Source organism: Schistocerca nitens, chromosome 5 (assembly GCF_023898315.1).
Source record: "Schistocerca nitens isolate TAMUIC-IGC-003100 chromosome 5, iqSchNite1.1, whole genome shotgun sequence".
In the NCBI taxonomy this organism is placed as follows: Eukaryota; Metazoa; Arthropoda; class Insecta; order Orthoptera; family Acrididae; genus Schistocerca; species Schistocerca nitens.
In genome coordinates, this window is record NC_064618.1 from 747,914,303 (window position 1) to 747,932,947 (window position 18,645).

At 39.2% G+C, this 18,645-nt stretch overlaps 1 protein-coding gene across 3 annotated transcripts in view; it reads left to right on the plus strand.

Moving 5' to 3' along the window:
- LOC126260143 (CAAX prenyl protease 2) overlaps positions 1-18,645 on the plus strand; it is a 147,181-nt gene that overhangs the window by 105,346 nt on the left and 23,190 nt on the right. Inside the window, exon 7 of one of the 3 annotated variants that reach the window (XM_049957395.1) lies at positions 636-2,990. The exons of the other annotated variants lie outside the window; for them this stretch is intronic. Within the exon in view, the coding sequence (XP_049813352.1) occupies positions 636-838 (203 nt within the window). The 3' untranslated portion in view covers positions 839-2,990. Of the gene's footprint in view, positions 1-635; positions 2,991-18,645 lie in introns of those variants that run through there. 3 annotated transcript variants of the gene reach the window in all.

Below are 18,645 nucleotides of genomic sequence, written 5' to 3' on the forward strand. Positions count from 1 at the left end.
ACAACTAGAGGTACCTTTACAAATAAGTAGGAGGTTCAGAACTTGTTCTTGCTTGCTAGTATTAACTAAAGATAACCTCTGTGAACTCTCTACTATGTGATTGGGTGAATCAGAAAATTCATCCTGTATATTCAGCTGCATATATGAAGTGGACAGAAGTGTAAGAAAGACACCAAATTGCAGATACAAAATCATTTTGGTGACAATCATTCCTTTGGTGTTTACCTAGAGTTTTTCATGTTATTTCATGTTGATTTTTTCTACTTTTATTCTTAAATTTTCTCTGTTACAGCCACTCAATTGATATTATTATGATCTGTGGTCTAATCCGATTTCTATTGTAACCTTTCATCATCATAACGACAGTGTTGCATATGCATCTTTGATCTTATGGTGGCTCACTGTATGAAATGAAGGAAAATTGAATTCATTGATCTGAAAATTTAGTCATAGCTCAAAGGCCTTGTGTATCAGTTTTTTTTTTTTTTTTTTTTTTTTTTTTTTTTTTTTTTTTTTTTTTTTTTTTTTTTCCAGTGCCTCTGCAAACTTCCACTTCAATATTTTCCAGTTCATATAGGATCAGTAGATGTAAGGTGTGAGACATAGTTTATATATGTATGCATTTGTTTTAACAGGTCACTTCATTGCACCGTTTGCAGCTCATGCATTTTGCAACCACATGGGATTTCCCGATTTTGCAGAACTGATGACTTACAAAGATCACAACAGAATAGTCCTTATGTCTTTATTCGTTCTGGGACTTGTACTGTGGTGTGTATTGCTGACCCCAGTTACAAATCCCCATTGGTACAGCAACAATCTGTTTTGGAAGACATAGTGATAACTACTGGTCTGCTAACAGGAAATGTAGACAGAGCTGCATATTCATATTATGCCACAGTGCCTCATAACAATACAGAAATGAGATTATACAAACTGGACTGTGACTGTCTGAATATCAGTTCACTAAAATTTATTTATTTAATTATTTTAATTACACCTTTCCGCAGTGAGACCTCCTGTATGCATTATTCTTTGAATAGGATGTGAAAATCTGGTGTTACTGTCATTATAGTTCGATTCTACAGTAAATTAAACAGATCACTATTCTGCAGTTTTTGTTGCAAAGAAATGCCTTAAATTTTTATGTCTACTTAGTAGAAAGTAAATTCCTGCATATATTTTGGCAATAGTGGAAAGTAATGATTAAAAGGACAAATATACTTTCACATTTACTAAGAAGTGGAATTGTGTCTCTAACTGTTTTTGCTCTGAGGAAGACCAAAAATATCTATTTTAGTTTTCATTGTACCTGTCTGACACTCAGCACTTCATTTTAAAAGTGACTGGTTGTCTGTCCTTGTAATCATTTTTAATATTTATCCAGTCTGTTTGTGCTCATTATCATTGACAGTAAGTGATGTGTATATGGTTATGTTACAAAAGTATGAAAGGAAAGAAATCTGGTTGACTATAGATCATTGCAGTCAGACTGATAGCAGCAGCTTTGCTAAGAAGTAGTAGAGATACGTTTCTCATTCATTATTGAAAGGTGCTAATAGTGGTCATTGTTATCAGTGTTTTATTAGTGATTGTAATTATGAACCTACACAAGCAAGGTTGTGATCAGTGATGCCACATTTTGTCAGAAAAAGGATAGGTAAATGCTGATATTATGTAATAGCTAAAATATTTATTTATTGTATTTTCAGTGATCAGTGTCCAATTTGTCTCATTCATGTTTGAAACTGGTGGTAACACTAATGTGATTAGAAAAATTGCCAAGGAGAGTACTTGTTAACACACCCTGACAAATTACAGCAGTGTCTCACACTGTAACTCAAACCTGTGGCCTTGATTTTGGAAACCATATAGTTTTTATTTGCCATGAAGTATTCTTGAATTGTAATTTAGTGGTAAATGAGGATTGTTCTTTCTCTTATTGTAAAATTCAATTTGATCAAAAAAAAAAATCGACAGTAATGTATGTGGGGCTGGATGAGGTTAAATATCTCCACCATGTTAAATTCCTGTGTGTTTGAGGTAGTTTCTTTTTATACTTACATAGCATATTTGTATGAATAGTGCTTCAGCAAAGAAGAATGAAAGGAAAGAAGAAATTATTTATAAGATGCAAACCTAGTCATTAGAATAAAAGATTCATGCTCAATTAAAAGGTATCTGGCCTTTCCTTACATTTTAGGTAAAATGGTGATACTAATATCTTCCACATATTTTAAAATTACTACTTCCAGGCAAAAATTATTAGTTTGGAAGCACAAAAACTTGGGATGATTATAGACTGGTTCCTGCACAGACTGATATAGAATAGTTTGTGGATCAGAATTCTACATTTCTTCCTTTTATGACTTGTTGTATGAAGAATGTCTCGAGTAAGAGCTACTATTGCAGTACAATTAGTACAGATATATATTTTCATACAAAAATTGTAAAGTCCATTCATTGTGAATAAGATGCTCCTTCAGTTTTCTCAGAAATATTCATGCAAACATGGGAAATAAGCATTGATGATACAGAATTGAACCACAAGTTTTAAAAAAGTCGTGCATGTTCTCGCTTATTCAGTGATTTAAGTGGAAATAAAGAATGATGCACAATTATCTAAGTTAAAATAAAAGGTTTTCGTGATTAATGATGCATATGCCCGTGGAAAAATTACTTAAATTTAGTATATGGCTGTTTTGCACAAATTGAGTTGTAGTTAAAATATCATGATTTTTTAAAATGTTCTATGGTTGTTACTAATACTGCATTCATTTTTTTGTCAGTAGAATTTTCATTAGTCTTACTTAAGGATACTAGCTGCACATTGTGTCTGTGTTGAACACTGAAGGTGTGAGTGTACTGTGATGTTCAGTTACGAGAATATATTTTTCATGATATAAAATGATAGTTTTAGAAGACTTTCTTGTTGTTTAAAATGTTATAATAAGGGGAAAATTATTAAATTTTTACACATTTGCTATTAATATTGAATTTGTTCTGTTCAAATCCTTAGTAACTGTGAACTTGATTAAAAGTTACTTCTGTGTAAAAAAAAGGAAGACCGAGAGAAAAAGAAACACTTTCTAATTTGATACTTAATCACAACTATCCCCAATCTGCAGGTTAGTTTCAACACCACAGCGCTTTACAGTGCATAATCCTGTTGGATGCGCCTTTCTTTTACTTTCAGAGTGACTTGGTCAGCCAGTTATAAAGAAACAAGCTCTTCGAATGATGGTATGCCTTGGCATATTTCATACATGCAAAGTATTGCTCAGTGTGACAGATACAATAAGTGGCTGAAAAGAGTGTAGGATCAACTGAAGATTGAACCCTGAACCTTTGGATTTGTGGTGTGACTGTCATTTAGCCATGAAACCACACTTCAGGTATAACAACAATGAAGGGAAAAAAATGTTGGTTTTTGACCTTTTGGAACCAAAGATTTCTCCTATAGTAGAAACTAAGTCTTTACAGCAAATGTTTATAAAAATATAAAGTGAAGCATTGAGCATTTCAACAGCATCAAGTCCTTATCACAGCTCTCCAAGAAGAAAGAGGCTCTCAGATGTAGTTATTACCTTTATTTCATAAGCTTACAAGATTTCAAAGGTAAATTCATAACATATGTGATGAAAACTACTCGTCTTAGTACAACAGTTATTTTTCAGCAGGAAAATTCTAGATATAGTTACTAACATGAGTTCCCCTAAAAGCTGAACTGTGTTCCTTGTGCTTTGAAAGTGAAGTAAAGTGTACATCACAAAGAACAAGTATGTGCCAGTTAATTAAGCCAACAAGACAAATCTAAAAGTAATACAAATTTTGTGTGTATACCTTGAAGCTACTCTGTTCAATACAGCCAAAGAACATACTATGATCATACTTACAGATTTCATTGCCATGCATAAAAAAGAAAGGAAAGTCGAGAACACTATTGTAGATTATCCAGCACACTGGAGAACCAATCCACAACAGGGAAAGAGTCCTTCAGCTTTGAAAGGTGTTGAACATTGTCATAACTCAGTTGCTGTAAGATATCTGTACCTTCCCAGCTATCGTTTGATGAAGTGTAGGGTGTTGCAGTATCCTGCAAACTGCTAATCCTGGCTCAGACCACAAAAAAAAGGGGGGGGGGGGGGGGCACCATGTTAAAATGACAGTTTAGCCCGACCAAGAACTATCGCAAAATAGATATCAGTAATTTTTATGTGGACAAACTAAAAACCAAGAAGAAAATCACTCAGTTATTAGAGGGATTTTTTTAACTACAGAATGGTGAACAACTTAAATAAGTCATGACTTCAATGGCTAAGAAAATCATCCCATTAATAAAGTGAGGAAGGTGGCACATCGGTTAAGGCATTAGACTAGAATTGAGGAGTGGGTTTCAAATCCACTTCAGCCTTTCAGATTTAGCTTGTTTTCCTAAACTGATTCAAGTGAGTATCAGGGCAGTTACTTTAGAAATAGATCTTGGCATTTTACTTTCACCTTGGTGTTATAAGACTAAAGTTTATCTGACAAGAGAGAGAACAGGCAATAACCTAGAAAACAGGCAGCACTTCCAGGACACGAAAAACCATGCCCACAGCTCATCTAAAGAGTTAAATTGGAATGACCACAAAGAAAATCTTTTTGGGAAGGTGAGCCAAAGATTGCATTTTATTGGAAAAACAGAATTTGCAACAAATCTACTAAAGAGCCTGCCTACTGTACACTTGTCCATCGTCATTTGGGGTATTGCTGTGAAGTATGACACACCCCTCCTCTTCAGCAATTTGTTTTACTATTTAATACATTATTTACTCTTTATGCTTGAGTTCTATATTAAAGTGTCTAACAATTGATTGTGTACAAAATTGTTAAGGCTTTCGTGGCCACTTGTTGACAAACTGCCTATTGGCTTCTGTCTGGGGTTCTTCGACCGACGTTCATGTAATGATTTTTCTGACGTTTCGCCAGCACGAGTGGCTGGCATTGTCAAAGCTTCACCCTCCATTGCCGGTGGTGAACTGGAGGCGAGCTCGCGGCCGCAGGCTATATGTACCTGGCGCGCCAACGTCCGAGGGCTTCTCCGCGGTCATTTCCGGTGCGGTTCTCCTCTTGCTACCTGCGGCGGTCGTTCGCTGCAGTACGGGAAGCCAGGATCCGTTTACCTTAAGGCTTTCCTCTTTCTTGTTGAAACTGTTCGCGTGTTTTTGGATTTCTACAGCTTCTCTGAACAAGCGCGTGTGATAGTGCTTCTCTACAGCCAGAACTTCCGTGTCGGCGAATTTTATAACGTGGTCGGTCTCATTCAGTGCGTGCTCTGCCACGGCCGATTTCTCCACCTGCCCCAACCTGCAATGTCGCTTATGCTCTTTGATCCTGGTGTTAATGGATCGTCCAGTCATTCCGACATAAACTTTTCCGCAAGTGCAAGGTATGCGGTATATTCCCGACATTGCAAGTGGGTCTCTTTTCTCCTTTGCCGATCTAAGACACTCTTTGATCTTCCTTGTCGGTTTGAAAATCGTCTTTACGCCATGTTTGCGCAATATACGGCCGATTCTGTCCGTCACTCTGGGAATGTATGGCAGAAAGGCCGTACCCGACATTTCTTTTTCTGGTTCCTTACTTCGCCGAGTGTTTGGCTCTGTTACACTTCTAATGTAATTTGTGGAGTACCCATTGCTCCTCAGAACAGTTTCCAGGTGTTGCATTTCTCGTTTGAGGTGTTGAGGCTCACATATTCGTCCTGCTCTCGTTACGAGCGTACTAATCATGCCTCTTTTCTGGCTCGGGTGGTGGTTTGACAGTTTGTGCAGGTATCGGTCCGTGTGTGTCGGTTTTCGATACACGCTGTGTCCCAGGTTTTCGCCGTCCCTTGTGACCAGGACATCTAGAAATGGCAGTTTCTCATCCTTTTCTACTTCCATGGTAAATGTTATGTTGGCATGGAGGCTATTCAAGTGTCTCAGGAATTCACCGAGCTGTTCTTCACCATGGCTCCACACCACGAAAGTATCATCGACGTACCTGTACCACACCTTAGGTTTGCAAGTCGCCGAGTCCAGTGCCTGTGCTTCGAATTGTTCCATGAAGAAGTTGGCCACCACTGGACTGAGAGGACTACCCATGGCGACGCCTTCCAGCTGTTCGTAGAAATCGCCATTCCACGTGAAACAGCTCGTGGTGAGACATGCATGGAAGAGCTTTTTGATGTCTTGCGGGAACATGGAACCGATGTGCTCCAGAGCGTCGCTGAGTGGCACTTTCGTAAATAACGAAACAACATCAAAACTGACCAGGATGTCGTTTGGCGCAAGTTTCAGTTTCCTCAGCTTCTCAATGAAATGTCCTGAGTCCTTAATGTATGTGTCGGTCTTTCCCACGTGTGGCTCCATGCCAACATGCCAACATAACATTTACCATGGAAGTAGAAAAGGACGAGAAACTGCCATTTCTAGATGTCCTGGTCACAAGGGACGGCGAAAACCTGGGACACAGCGTGTATCGAAAACCGACACACACGGACCGATACCTGCACAAACTGTCAAACCACCACCCGAGCCAGAAAAGAGGCATGATTAGTACGCTCGTAACGAGAGCAGGACGAATATGTGAGCCTCAACACCTCAAACGAGAAATGCAACACCTGGAAACTGTTCTGAGGAGCAATGGGTACTCCACAAATTACATTAGAAGTGTAACAGAGCCAAACACTCGGCGAAGTAAGGAACCAGAAAAAGAAATGTCGGGTACGGCCTTTCTGCCATACATTCCCAGAGTGACGGACAGAATCGGCCGTATATTGCGCAAACATGGCGTAAAGACGATTTTCAAACCGACAAGGAAGATCAAAGAGTGTCTTAGATCGGCAAAGGAGAAAAGAGACCCACTTGCAATGTCGGGAATATACCGCATACCTTGCACTTGCGGAAAAGTTTATGTCGGAATGACTGGACGATCCATTAACACCAGGATCAAAGAGCATAAGCGACATTGCAGGTTGGGGCAGGTGGAGAAATCGGCCGTGGCAGAGCACGCACTGAATGAGACCGACCACGTTATAAAATTCGCCGACACGGAAGTTCTGGCTGTAGAGAAGCACTATCACACGCGCTTGTTCAGAGAAGCTGTAGAAATCCAAAAATACGCGAACAGTTTCAACAAGAAAGAGGAAAGCCTTAAGGTAAACGGATCCTGGCTTCCCGTACTGCAGCGAACGACCGTCGCAGGTAGCAAGAGGAGAACCGCACCGGAAATGACCGCGGAGAAGCCCTCGGACGTTGGCACGCCAGGTACATATAGCCTGCGGCCGCGAGCTCGCCTCCAGTTCACCACCGGCAATGGAGGGTGAAGCTTTGACAATGCCAGCCACTCGTGCTGGCGAAACGTCAGAAAAATCATTACATGAACGTCGGCCGAAGAACCCGAGACAGAAGCCAATAGGCAGTTTGTCAATTGATTGTGTCTCCTATTTCATGGGCAAGGGATCTTCTCCCCCCCCCCCCCCCCCCCCGCCCCCCCCCCCCCCCGATCCTCTGTGGACAGGATTCTGGGAACAAAATCTCTTTCAATTAATAAAACACAGCAGACAGAAAAGTAAAATTTTATTTACCTACCTTTTGTTATTGATTTCGGTTTGAGCATTGATGTATTGCCTCAAGTATGCACTCTTTGTACATTTAGTCATTATTCCAAGTACTTACCCAACATTATTTAATGCTAATTACACTATATGTAACAGCAGAGCTCGTTGCAAAAGTGTCTGTTTCTTTTTGCTGATGAACATGAACTAACTTCTGTGGTGTCACTTTCATTTTCATAAATAGGGAGACAAAAGAACACACAGAGTAATATGTATCTTTGTTCTACTTCATCATAGCTGATGGTATCTATTTAATATTAAACAGTGCTGTGAATCTTACTACATTAGAAGCACAAAATAAAACTGAGATACTACAGCAGTATAGGACCATTACCAGATAGTATTGACGGAAGATGCTGAAAAAGTTCAAAGAAGGGCAGCTCATTTCATATTATAGTGAGAAAAGATGAGAAGCCCATGATTACAATATGTGAATTGGTGTGGCAGGCATTAAAACAAAGGCGTTTCTCACTACAGCAAGATCTTTTCAGAAAATTTCAATCATCAGCTTTTTCCTCTGAATATGAAAATATTTTGCTGTCTTCTACATACATAGGAGAAATGCCTATTGCGATACAATAAAAGAAATTTCAGTTTGCACAGAAAGATTTAAGTGTTTGTTTTTCCCGTGTGCTATTCAAGAGTAGAACAATAGAGAAATAGTCTGAAAGTTGTTCAATGAAAACTCTGCAAACACTTAAAAATTAATTGCAGAGGCATCATGTAGATGTAAAAGCTTGTGCTCTGTCTCTAATGACCTTGTCATCGACAGGATATTAAACCTTAATCACCTTTTTTTTTTCTCTTTCATTGGGGAATTGAACAATTCTGCAAGACTTCTAATATTAAAAGATCTTGTTTGATAACTTTAAGTGACACAATGTGCACAAAAAATCAAGCATTCTCTTGCAGACTTTGTTTTCATGTGACTCACTGTAACTTCATCTTCCTGAAAAGTTCCCAGTAGCTTGTTCAAAATTTCCAGATATTCCTTCCAAGTTTTGCGGCACATAATATCATTGGCATAAGTACTGATTAAGTTTAGAAATTCATCTTCTGGTGCCTGAACTAAAGCCCAGCTAAAGTTCAATACAGAAACATTAAGTTCAAACAGCAGTGCACAAAATTGACGCCACTTGCCACCATATAAAAGGCAATGTACAGGTTGAAGAAAAATTCTCACACATTCATACTTAACACTCTAGCAATACAGAAATGCCTCTTAAAAAAAAATTCATGCACCTTTCCTCTCTTCTACCAAAAATTTATCAATACATGGCTGAACAGCTACCAGACACACACTCCCTGTACTGTTGTTATGTTTGTAGATGTTATTGTGGGGAGCAGAAGATCCACATTTTCTGCTTCCTACTGAAGTGAAAATGCATTCATTCCCTAGATTCCACCAAGAAGAATTTTTTGTGGATGCGTAATGAGACAAGTAATACATTAACAAAAACAAGGTAATGGGTGAAACTTAATATGTATGCTGCATTAACAATAAAATGTCACTATACTGTAAGACCCTATTTGTGCTTATGTCAGCCGAATTTAATCAAGTAAATTAGAAAGGTATCTGTTACTATGAAATAATCTGCTGCCTCCTCAGTTACAGTAGATGGCTCTGTTTATAAGTTATTGGTAACAATAGTAGTGGATTACAACAATATTTCCAGAGAAAATACTTACCTGTGTCTGTAAGTAGAAAGTCATTAAATATTTATTTGTTGTATGAAACATGTGGATATTGAGAGCCGAGTGCTTTTGAACATCTAATAAATTCTACATATATGTGAAACCTTGCTGTAATTTGGGAAGTAGCTCAGGAAATTCTACGTGCCACTCTAAATTTTATGTACACACAATAGTGGCTATATCAGTCTTTGAGTACGAGTGAATTGCACATTACAAAAGATTTTGCATAATTTTTATGGGGTATATTTTTGATACATTAATTCTGTGTTGCAATATTTTGTTACAGATACTTAACAGTTGGTTTGGGCAGGTGAATGACTATGAAATAGCAGATATTATCGAGGCTAACAGCTCTATTGATGGGATGAATTGATGACTGTTTCTACCACACACATGCCCACTTATGCACTGCAGCTAAAAGAGTAACAAAACTTTCAAAGCTGCTTTGGTTTTCTGTTATCTAGTACACCACCAACATGTACAGTTGACAAAACTGCACAGAAAATGGCTTAAGTCCCACATTGGGCATTCTCGGCATATACGGCCATGTCACAGTTTGTGACAGCACTTTCACCACATTAACACCTTGTCCGCCACACACTCCATGCTGAATGTTTCCCTGACAGGCACACAGTGTCAGGTGTGTGATTCTGCTGTGGCCAGCAGCGGTGACATGGCAGTCAGCATGTTTATACCCATGTTGTGTTTAGTGGCATCATATTATCATACCACCAAGATGTACAATGGACGAGTTGGAAATTAATACTAATTAAACCTTATACATGGAAGTTGGGATATCTACAGCGATCACAAAATGTGTAGTATTAATTTGAACAGCAGCGCTAGAACTGGTCCAAAGGAGGTTCTAGTGTCACTGTGCCAGTAGCTCACGCTCAAACTGCTGTGGAACCAGAGTTCGATTCCGCCATCTGGCCAACATTAAAAAGTCCCTGGCGTGGTGGGTGCCAATTGCCTTTCTGTGGTAGCTTCTCTTGTCTTGATGAGTCCAACACAGGTGTGTATTATTTATAGTCTTCAAGAGAACTATTGTAGTATGAGCTAAAAAATTACAAAATTGTAAACAAAATCCATCCAAGTTATTTTAAGGTCTTTCATTTTTCAGAAGTGAGAGAAAATTATTATGTTCAGGATAAGTGATTTTAGATCAGTCAGACTTCTAGAAATTTTTTTCTTTAGTGAAGCTCATATTTCAGATGTAGCAGAGAGTAATTAATCAAATAACAATTCAATTCTTTGGTACGAAAGAAACTACCAATGATATACTTTTTATCAAATTAGACACTCAAATTTAAGTGCCTCTGCAAGAGAGGCGCTCTGCATTGCGGTGTAAGCTTGCTGTCCAGGTTTCAAGAGGGTGCGTTTCTGGATGAGGTATCGAATATATTGCTTCCCCCTACTTATACCTTCCAAGGAGATGACGAATGTAAAATTAGAGAGATTCGAGCGCACACAGAGGCTTTCCAGCAGTCGTTCTTCCCACGAACCATACGCGACTGGAACAGGAAAGGGAGGTAATGACAGTGGCACGTAAAATGCCGTCCGCCACACACCATTGGGTGGCTTGCGGAGTATAAATGTAGATGTAGATGAAGTGCCAAACTCAACAGCAGTAATTTTGCCCTTTTATTCGGGAACCCTAAAATTCACTATCATTCTCAATTTAAAAAACAATCTGGTCCAAATAAATTTGCTGAAGAGCAAATTTTGTCTGTATGCATAAAGCTATTCACAGAAGTAACAGACAGAAGAGGAAAGCTGATGGAGCAGGGGGGGGGGGGGGGGGGGGGTGGACATTAAGATGAAGTTGAGTAAGAGAGAATAAATGTTTACTGATGAGCTCATAAATTATGATCTCAAAGTAAAATTACAAATGTGCTGGGAAAAATAAGTTCACCTATTCATTGTAGTGGGTCTGAGTAAGAAGTTTAAATCCTGTCAGACAATGTTTATTAAAACTCGGACATGTGTAATGACCTGAAGCAGATAAGCAGACCTTATTGCAATTAGAATTTAATTTGAGAAAAAGACTAGTTATGTTCTGATTTGACTTTTTTTAATGTACCCAAATGATACTATCCGTACTGAAAATGATTTTGCATATAAAGGAAAGGTGCCTACTTTGGGAGAGTCCATTAATGTGAGAAAATAAGATACTGGCTCAAGTAAGTGCTCAGCTCTTTTGGGAGGTATCTCAGCTTAGTTCTCACAGTTCAGAAGGCTTACAACAGATAATAAGACATTATGGAGCTGGATATTGTCAAGAACCCTTGATTTTAAAAGTGTTGAAATTCAAGCTTTTGAGTGTGTGCACTTGTAGGTCATTAATAACTGAAGTCGAGTAGCTGTTGCAACAATATTCATATGATAACATTCTTTACAAAGTTATCTTTCATTCATACAATGAATTCTTCTTCACATTAAGCAGTGTAACTATGAGACTGGTTTCTAGTGTAAGATGCCTTATTACTAATATTCGACACCACAGGTATTCAGTATGTGACAATATTGCGTATTAGGACACAGTATCTCCTATTAGGGCAACTTCATCTTACCACCCTAGTATCTGGGTTGAGACTCATATTTATAATAAGTGGTTTGACAGTTTCATGAGTTTTATGAAGACAGATGATGATGTTCCTGTGTGCTAATACCTGATGGGGCATCACATATGATAGACAGAGCAATAGAAAACAATGCACACATACCTGTTTATCACCTCACTCCGCTCACAAAATATATCTTATTGTGTGGAATTCATGGGACCATTTAAATTGTAGAATCCCCAAAAATAGAAACCTTGTGGTCAAATAACTCAGGTCAAGTAGCAACATCATTTTTGATAACAAGATTATTTGGAGGGGCTGACTTGAGACCAATATTAATGGAAAATGCTATAAATGTCCTGTAGAAAATAGGCTCTTCCCATGTAATAGGAATACACTTAGAGACAGTGACATTGCAGAACACCAGGACTTAAAAGGTGCAAACGACAGAGGAAATGAGTCCAATTAGTATCCGATCAACTACCGAAATCAGCAAGCTATGTCAAGAGCCACATTCTGAATCTGTTAAGTAGCTAACATCATATCCATACAGGGAATGTCTGGAACAATTCAATGAGAGAAAAGCTGTAGTGGAATCAAAGGAGACAGAAGCAAAGTTTTGTTCTTGAAAAAAAACACAGGAAACAGTCTTTCAGTAGTTCGTAGGCTGTTTCAGATTTAATGGAGCACTATGTTTTTGATGTCATCTGAAGAAGGAGAAGACACTTTCAGTCATTCATAAGCTGATTCAGATTCAATGGAAGACTATGTTTCTGACGTGTCGTCTGAAGAAGAAGAAGACACTGAATGCATATTCTGTAGACTTACATAAAGAAATGGGCACAGTGCACGGAATGCTTTCTTTGGGTGCCCATAGAATGGTAACTTGCAAAATAGCTTTTCTATGCCCTGACTGCACTTCTTTGGCACAATAAACGCAGAGAGGCAGTAAGGAAGAAAAATTTATTTTAAGGTTTACTTATTGTTATATTACTCAATATTAAGTGTTTTCTCTGGCTGCTTTATACAGGGACCTCATTTCTATTTCTAATCAAACTATCTTGGTTGAGCTTTTTTCCAAATTTACATGCATTACGTAGCAGGAATTAAATAAAATGTAAAATACAATGATTCTCACATGGATTTCCAATTAAAAAACACACACTTGCATTAAATGTTGTAATATAAAATGGAGTAATGTAAGATGAGGAAAGTATCACGTCAGGGATGAGGCAAGTATGTACTCCAAGCACCATTGACATCAATTAACTTCCTTACCTGACAAGGCATGAAGGTGGTCAGCCTATGGAAATATGCCTCATCATCTGCAATATTCTCCCATGTATCCAACACCAGGTCTGGGGGCCGATGTTGGCCCTGTAAGTTCATGTGGCGGTTCATTTTGGCCCACAAATTTTCAAAGGGATTCAAGTCCAGCAATCAAACGTGCCAATTGATCAGGTAGCTGTCTGTCTGTTGCAAAAACCATTGCTGAACAATTCGATTTGTGAAGTGGGGAGTGGTCCTGCTGGAGTTGGATCAGTTCATTGGGACAGCACACTGAAACTACCATAATCAATGAGTGCTAGGATATTATCTCTTGTGGCCTGCCATGTGCTGAGACATTGTGGTAGTAAATGACTGTCATACACTCGCCTATGGCTCAGTATGCTATCATGTTAGGCGTACCTTGGCTATTTTAATTTTATGCTTGCAACACACCAACAAACATGAACCATAATTACTTCCGGGAAAAACCCAGATCCCGAAACACTGTCATGCGGCTACAACTTAATATTCAGCTATGTTCTTATTTGTATATTCAGGGCAGAAACATCTCAGCATTTCACAAATATAAATACGTATACATGTTCAGTGCAAAACAACTGAAGGCACCCGAGCTTATCAAGATATGAACAGTTTTGTTTTGTCAACTGTACATCTACAGGTGAATTGTTGCCTGACCTATTCTTGTAAACAGGTTACTGTTTCCTAAGATTATTTAGACAGTAAACCATACCAAATCTATAGGGGGATAGCCAAATGGACTGCGGAAAAAATTTGACACTGTATAAAAACTGATACGTCTAGTAAGTTGAGGATAAGATTACTGTCTTCACTTGTAAAAACCATAAAAAAATATTTACCAAAGATTTTCACAAAATGTTAGTGCATAAGACGTGTGCATACAAAAATCATTCCCATTGCCATCATACAATGCACTTTGTCATTCATTCATTCCCTCTTTCTCTCCAACACTAAGCAGAGTTCCACAATACATTCTCATACAGTAGGGCACACTATTTCATTATGCAATTAATAAATCATATTAATTGTCTGGACATTCTATTCAGCTGTGTGACACAGTGGCTTATAACAGATGACAGTAACTCATTTCTATTGCCACAAGCTACGGTGCACGCAGCATGGCATAGTGGTTAGCATCATTGATTGACAGGCTGTGGGGTCACCAGCTCAAACCTGGCAACTATCAATTATATGCTATTTAGCATTTTGGTAATATTCTTGAAATTTTCAAGATTTGTACTTTCTGGCGTATTTTACGTTTGTATAAATACGAGCATTCTGGAATATTGGATGGTTGTAGAAACAACTGTACTATCCAACCAAGAGTTCAGTTCAGTACTCAGTGCATTACTTCGTTAACAGACCAGTTTTCTGAGGCATCAATCAGTGTTTTTGGAGCCACTGGTCAGGACCACACAAAATGGCAGAAGGAATTTGACTAAATCACCAAATACAACAAGTGGTGTGACATGATGTGTTTGTCAGATGTGTACTTTTACTTTAATGGGACAGCCAAACAGGGGCTCAAGAAAAATGAAGAGAAGCTCAATAGCTGGGACAAATCCCAGTCCAAACTGAAGAAAACATTCAGCAACAGTCAGCACCAAGTCCACTTAATAGAATAGGTGCTGTTCTTCAGTTTTTAAAGTCATGGGTAAATCACATGGTCAAATATACAAAATGCTTTGGCCCTATGCCACATGGTAAATCCAAATATCAAATTACCTTCCATCAGGAAAGTGGAATGCACTCTCAGACTGTGATATAACTTTCAAAATGGTAAAGAGCAGAAACGAGTCACATTTCAGTTCTAGTTTTATTAGAGCAGCTCCTGAGTTCAGCCATTGAATAGCCATTATCAATGCTAATAATGGAAAATCCAGAATGGGATAGTGATAATATTGTGAAAAGGGTAGTTACTACTCATCCTATAACAGAGATGCTGAGTTGAAGATAGGCCCAACAAAAAGACTGTCAAAAAAGTGAACTTTCAGCCAAAAAGGCCTTCATCAGAATTACTCAACATTCACACTCATGCAAACACAACTCCACACATACACCATGTGATCAAAAGTATCCAGACACCTGGCTGAAAATGACTTACAAGTTCGTGGTGCCCTCCATCAGTAATGCTGGAATTCAGTATGGTGTTGGCCCAACCTTAGCCTTGATGACAGCTTCCACTCTCACAGGCGTATGTTCAATCAGGTGCTGGGAGGTTTCTTCGGGTATGGCAGCCCATTCTTCATGCAGTGCTGCACTGCGGAGAGGTATAGATGTCGGTCGGTGAGTCCTGGCACAAAGTCAGCATTCAGAAACATCCCAAAGGTGTTCTGTAGGATTCAGGTCAGGACTCTGTGCAGACTAGTCCATTACAGGGATGTTTCTGTCGTGTAACCACTCTACCTCAGGCCGTGCATTATGAATAGGTGCTCGATTGTGTTGAAAGATGCAATCGCCATCCCTGAATTGCTCTTCAACATTGGGAAGCAAGAAGGTGCTTAAAACATCAATGGAGGATGGAGTACCTGGCAGTAGGTGGCAGCACAGTGCACCTAATATAAAAAAAAATGTTTCTGGGGGTGTCTGAATACTTTTGATCACACAATGAACATGTGTGTGCGTGTGTTTTGTCTAATAATAAAGAAGGCCTTTTTTGGCTGAAAGCTTACTTTCTTGACAGTCTTGTTGTTATACCTATCTGTGACTCAGCATCTTCACTAAATGGTCATTATCAGTGTTAAAAACACAAAAAGTACATAGACAGATAGCTACTTACCGCAAGGAAGACACGTCATTTGCAGACAGGCACAATTAAAAGTCACTCACATGAAGGTTTCAATCTGGTGTTTCGGGCCAGAATGCAACATCATGTGGGATGCAAGCGGTAATCTGGAGGGGGTGGGGAAGGGGAAGAATAGTAAGGAATGGGTGGGGAGAGAGATGAACACTGTCATGGATGTGCAGAGGCTAGACTGCCAACAGGCACAGCGTCAGGAAGTAGTGGAGCAGGGAGGTGGGGAAAAAAGGAGAGGAGCAGGGAAAGACAGTTGGATGCATTGGCAAAGGGATGCAAATAAACAGAGTGGGAGATGAGAATGTGGAGGAGACAGTAGGACAGAGGCGGTGGAAACTGTTTGGTGGAGGGTGTGGGGACAGTGTGTTACCATAGGTTGAGACTGGGATAATTACAGCAGCGGAGAATGTGCTGTAAGGATAACTCCCATCTTACCCCTATGATATCCCCCACAACAACTTTCTGCAGGCTCCCCAAGATCCACAGACCCAACAATCCTGGACACCCCGTTGTGACTGGTTATTACATTTTTATTGGTCCTTTTGATCATTTGTTGTACAAGGTATACAGTATGATATTGGACAAGTCATTGTGATTTACAATACATGTTTTTAAATCATACAAGAATATTTGCATTGATTTAGGCTTAATATTATCACAACTGAAGGTTCAGCTTCCATACATTATACTTAAGCCAAGTAATTCAATGTTTTTTTTTTTTTTTTTTTTTTTTTTTTTTTTTTTTTTTTTTGCAATAAATTTTTATGCCCCCACTGAAAGAATTTCAGCCCTCATTGACCAACGCTTCCAACCAACTGCCCGTAATCTAGCCTCCCATGTCAGAGACACCAATGACTTCCTTCACCAGCTCTTCACCATCCCCACTCCTGTACTGTACTTGTCACCATTGATATCACCTCTCTATACACTGACACCCCTCATGCCCATGGTCATACTGCTCTTGAACACTACGTTTCCTATTGTCCTTCAGACTTCAAACCCACTACCACATTCCTCATACACCTTACTAACTTTATCCTAACCCGCAACTACTTCTCCATTGAAGGGAAGGTATCTAAACAAATCTGTGGCATAGCAATGGGCACCCATACAACACCCTCCTATGCCAATTTTTTATGTGCTTTCTAGAGGAGACCTTCCTAGACTCCCAAAACACCAAACACTGGTTCAGATTCGTTGGTGATATCTTCATGATCTGGACTCGGGGCCAAGACACCCTATCTCCATTCCTTCACAGTTTCAACACCTCTCCCATTTGCTTCACAAGGTCCTCCTCAACCCAGCATGTCACCTTCTTAGATGTTGACCTCCTCCTCACTGATGGCTTCATCTGCACCTCTGTCCACATTAAACCCACCAACAGTACCAACATTTTGACAGCTGTCATCCCTTTCACACCAAAAAATCCCTCCCATATAGCATGGCCACCTGGGGACAGTGTATCAATAGTGACAAAAACTCCATTTCTCAGTTTGCTGGAGGGTCTCACCAAGGCCTTCACAGACACAGATGTGGGACACAGCTGTTAATATGACATATTTTAATTGAGAGTGTTTTATATGACAACCTGAGGCTTGATCTGCGATTCCTACAGGACCTGCCCTCTACTTAACTGATAATGAGGCGAGTGTGATTTAAGTTGATTTTGTGTGATGTCAGGTATTTTTCCCAGGGTACTGGGCGGGAGATTTTAATGTGTCACAGAATGGCTTGGTCACCCATTATTTCTAAGCAGCCATCCAGCTGCAGTCACCTGTTCCCTTTCTAACCATATTGATACTGGTATTTTATCCTTGATTTTATGTAGTTATTCTGCTGTGTTTCATCTTACTTTTATAGAGGTCTTTTTTGAAGCTCGCCTTATGAGAGTTGTCTTTGCAATTGCATGTGCTTATCAGAGTTGTCTTTGCAATTGCATGTGAATGAAACTTGATTTTCCAATTAATTATTATTTTTAATAAATTTTCACCATGCTCATCTGTGTATCATTCATGCAAGGGTGCTGATGACCTTGCTGTTTAGTGCCCTCACCCACAAATCATCATCGTCATCATCATCATCTTCCTTTTCTGTAATGTCAAATGCTTATCATCATCAGCAAAAGACACAAAAGCGATTGTGTTGAAGGTCTAAATGGGAAATATGTCCAGCCGACAGGAACAAGTATTGCAAGAATAACTATCAATGATAGATTACAGCCCTTCAATTGGTCTGTTTTAACAGCATGTAGTCATAATTTATTCTCAGATGGGACTTCTCGCAGGCAGCATAAGCAGTCCAGAAGATCAGAATTCCAGACTGATGAAGCTGTTCCTACAAGCACACATAACAAACATTGCTCAATGTGGGTGTTTGCCATTGAAAACTTGGCTAACCCACCACCACAAAGGAAACAAATTCCATTCGTCAGTCATATGTTCAGTTAGACCTGTGAAGCTTTTGTTATAGCAAAAGTCTAATCAAACTCACATACACACACAAACACACAAAAAAAACCTGCAGGCTGGTGCCAATCATAAGCATTGTAGGTAGTCTAGAGAAATTTGAATCACTAATTGTAACAAGCAGCCACAACTCATTCCTAAAGGTACTTATAATAGGACAGTGACAAAGAATCG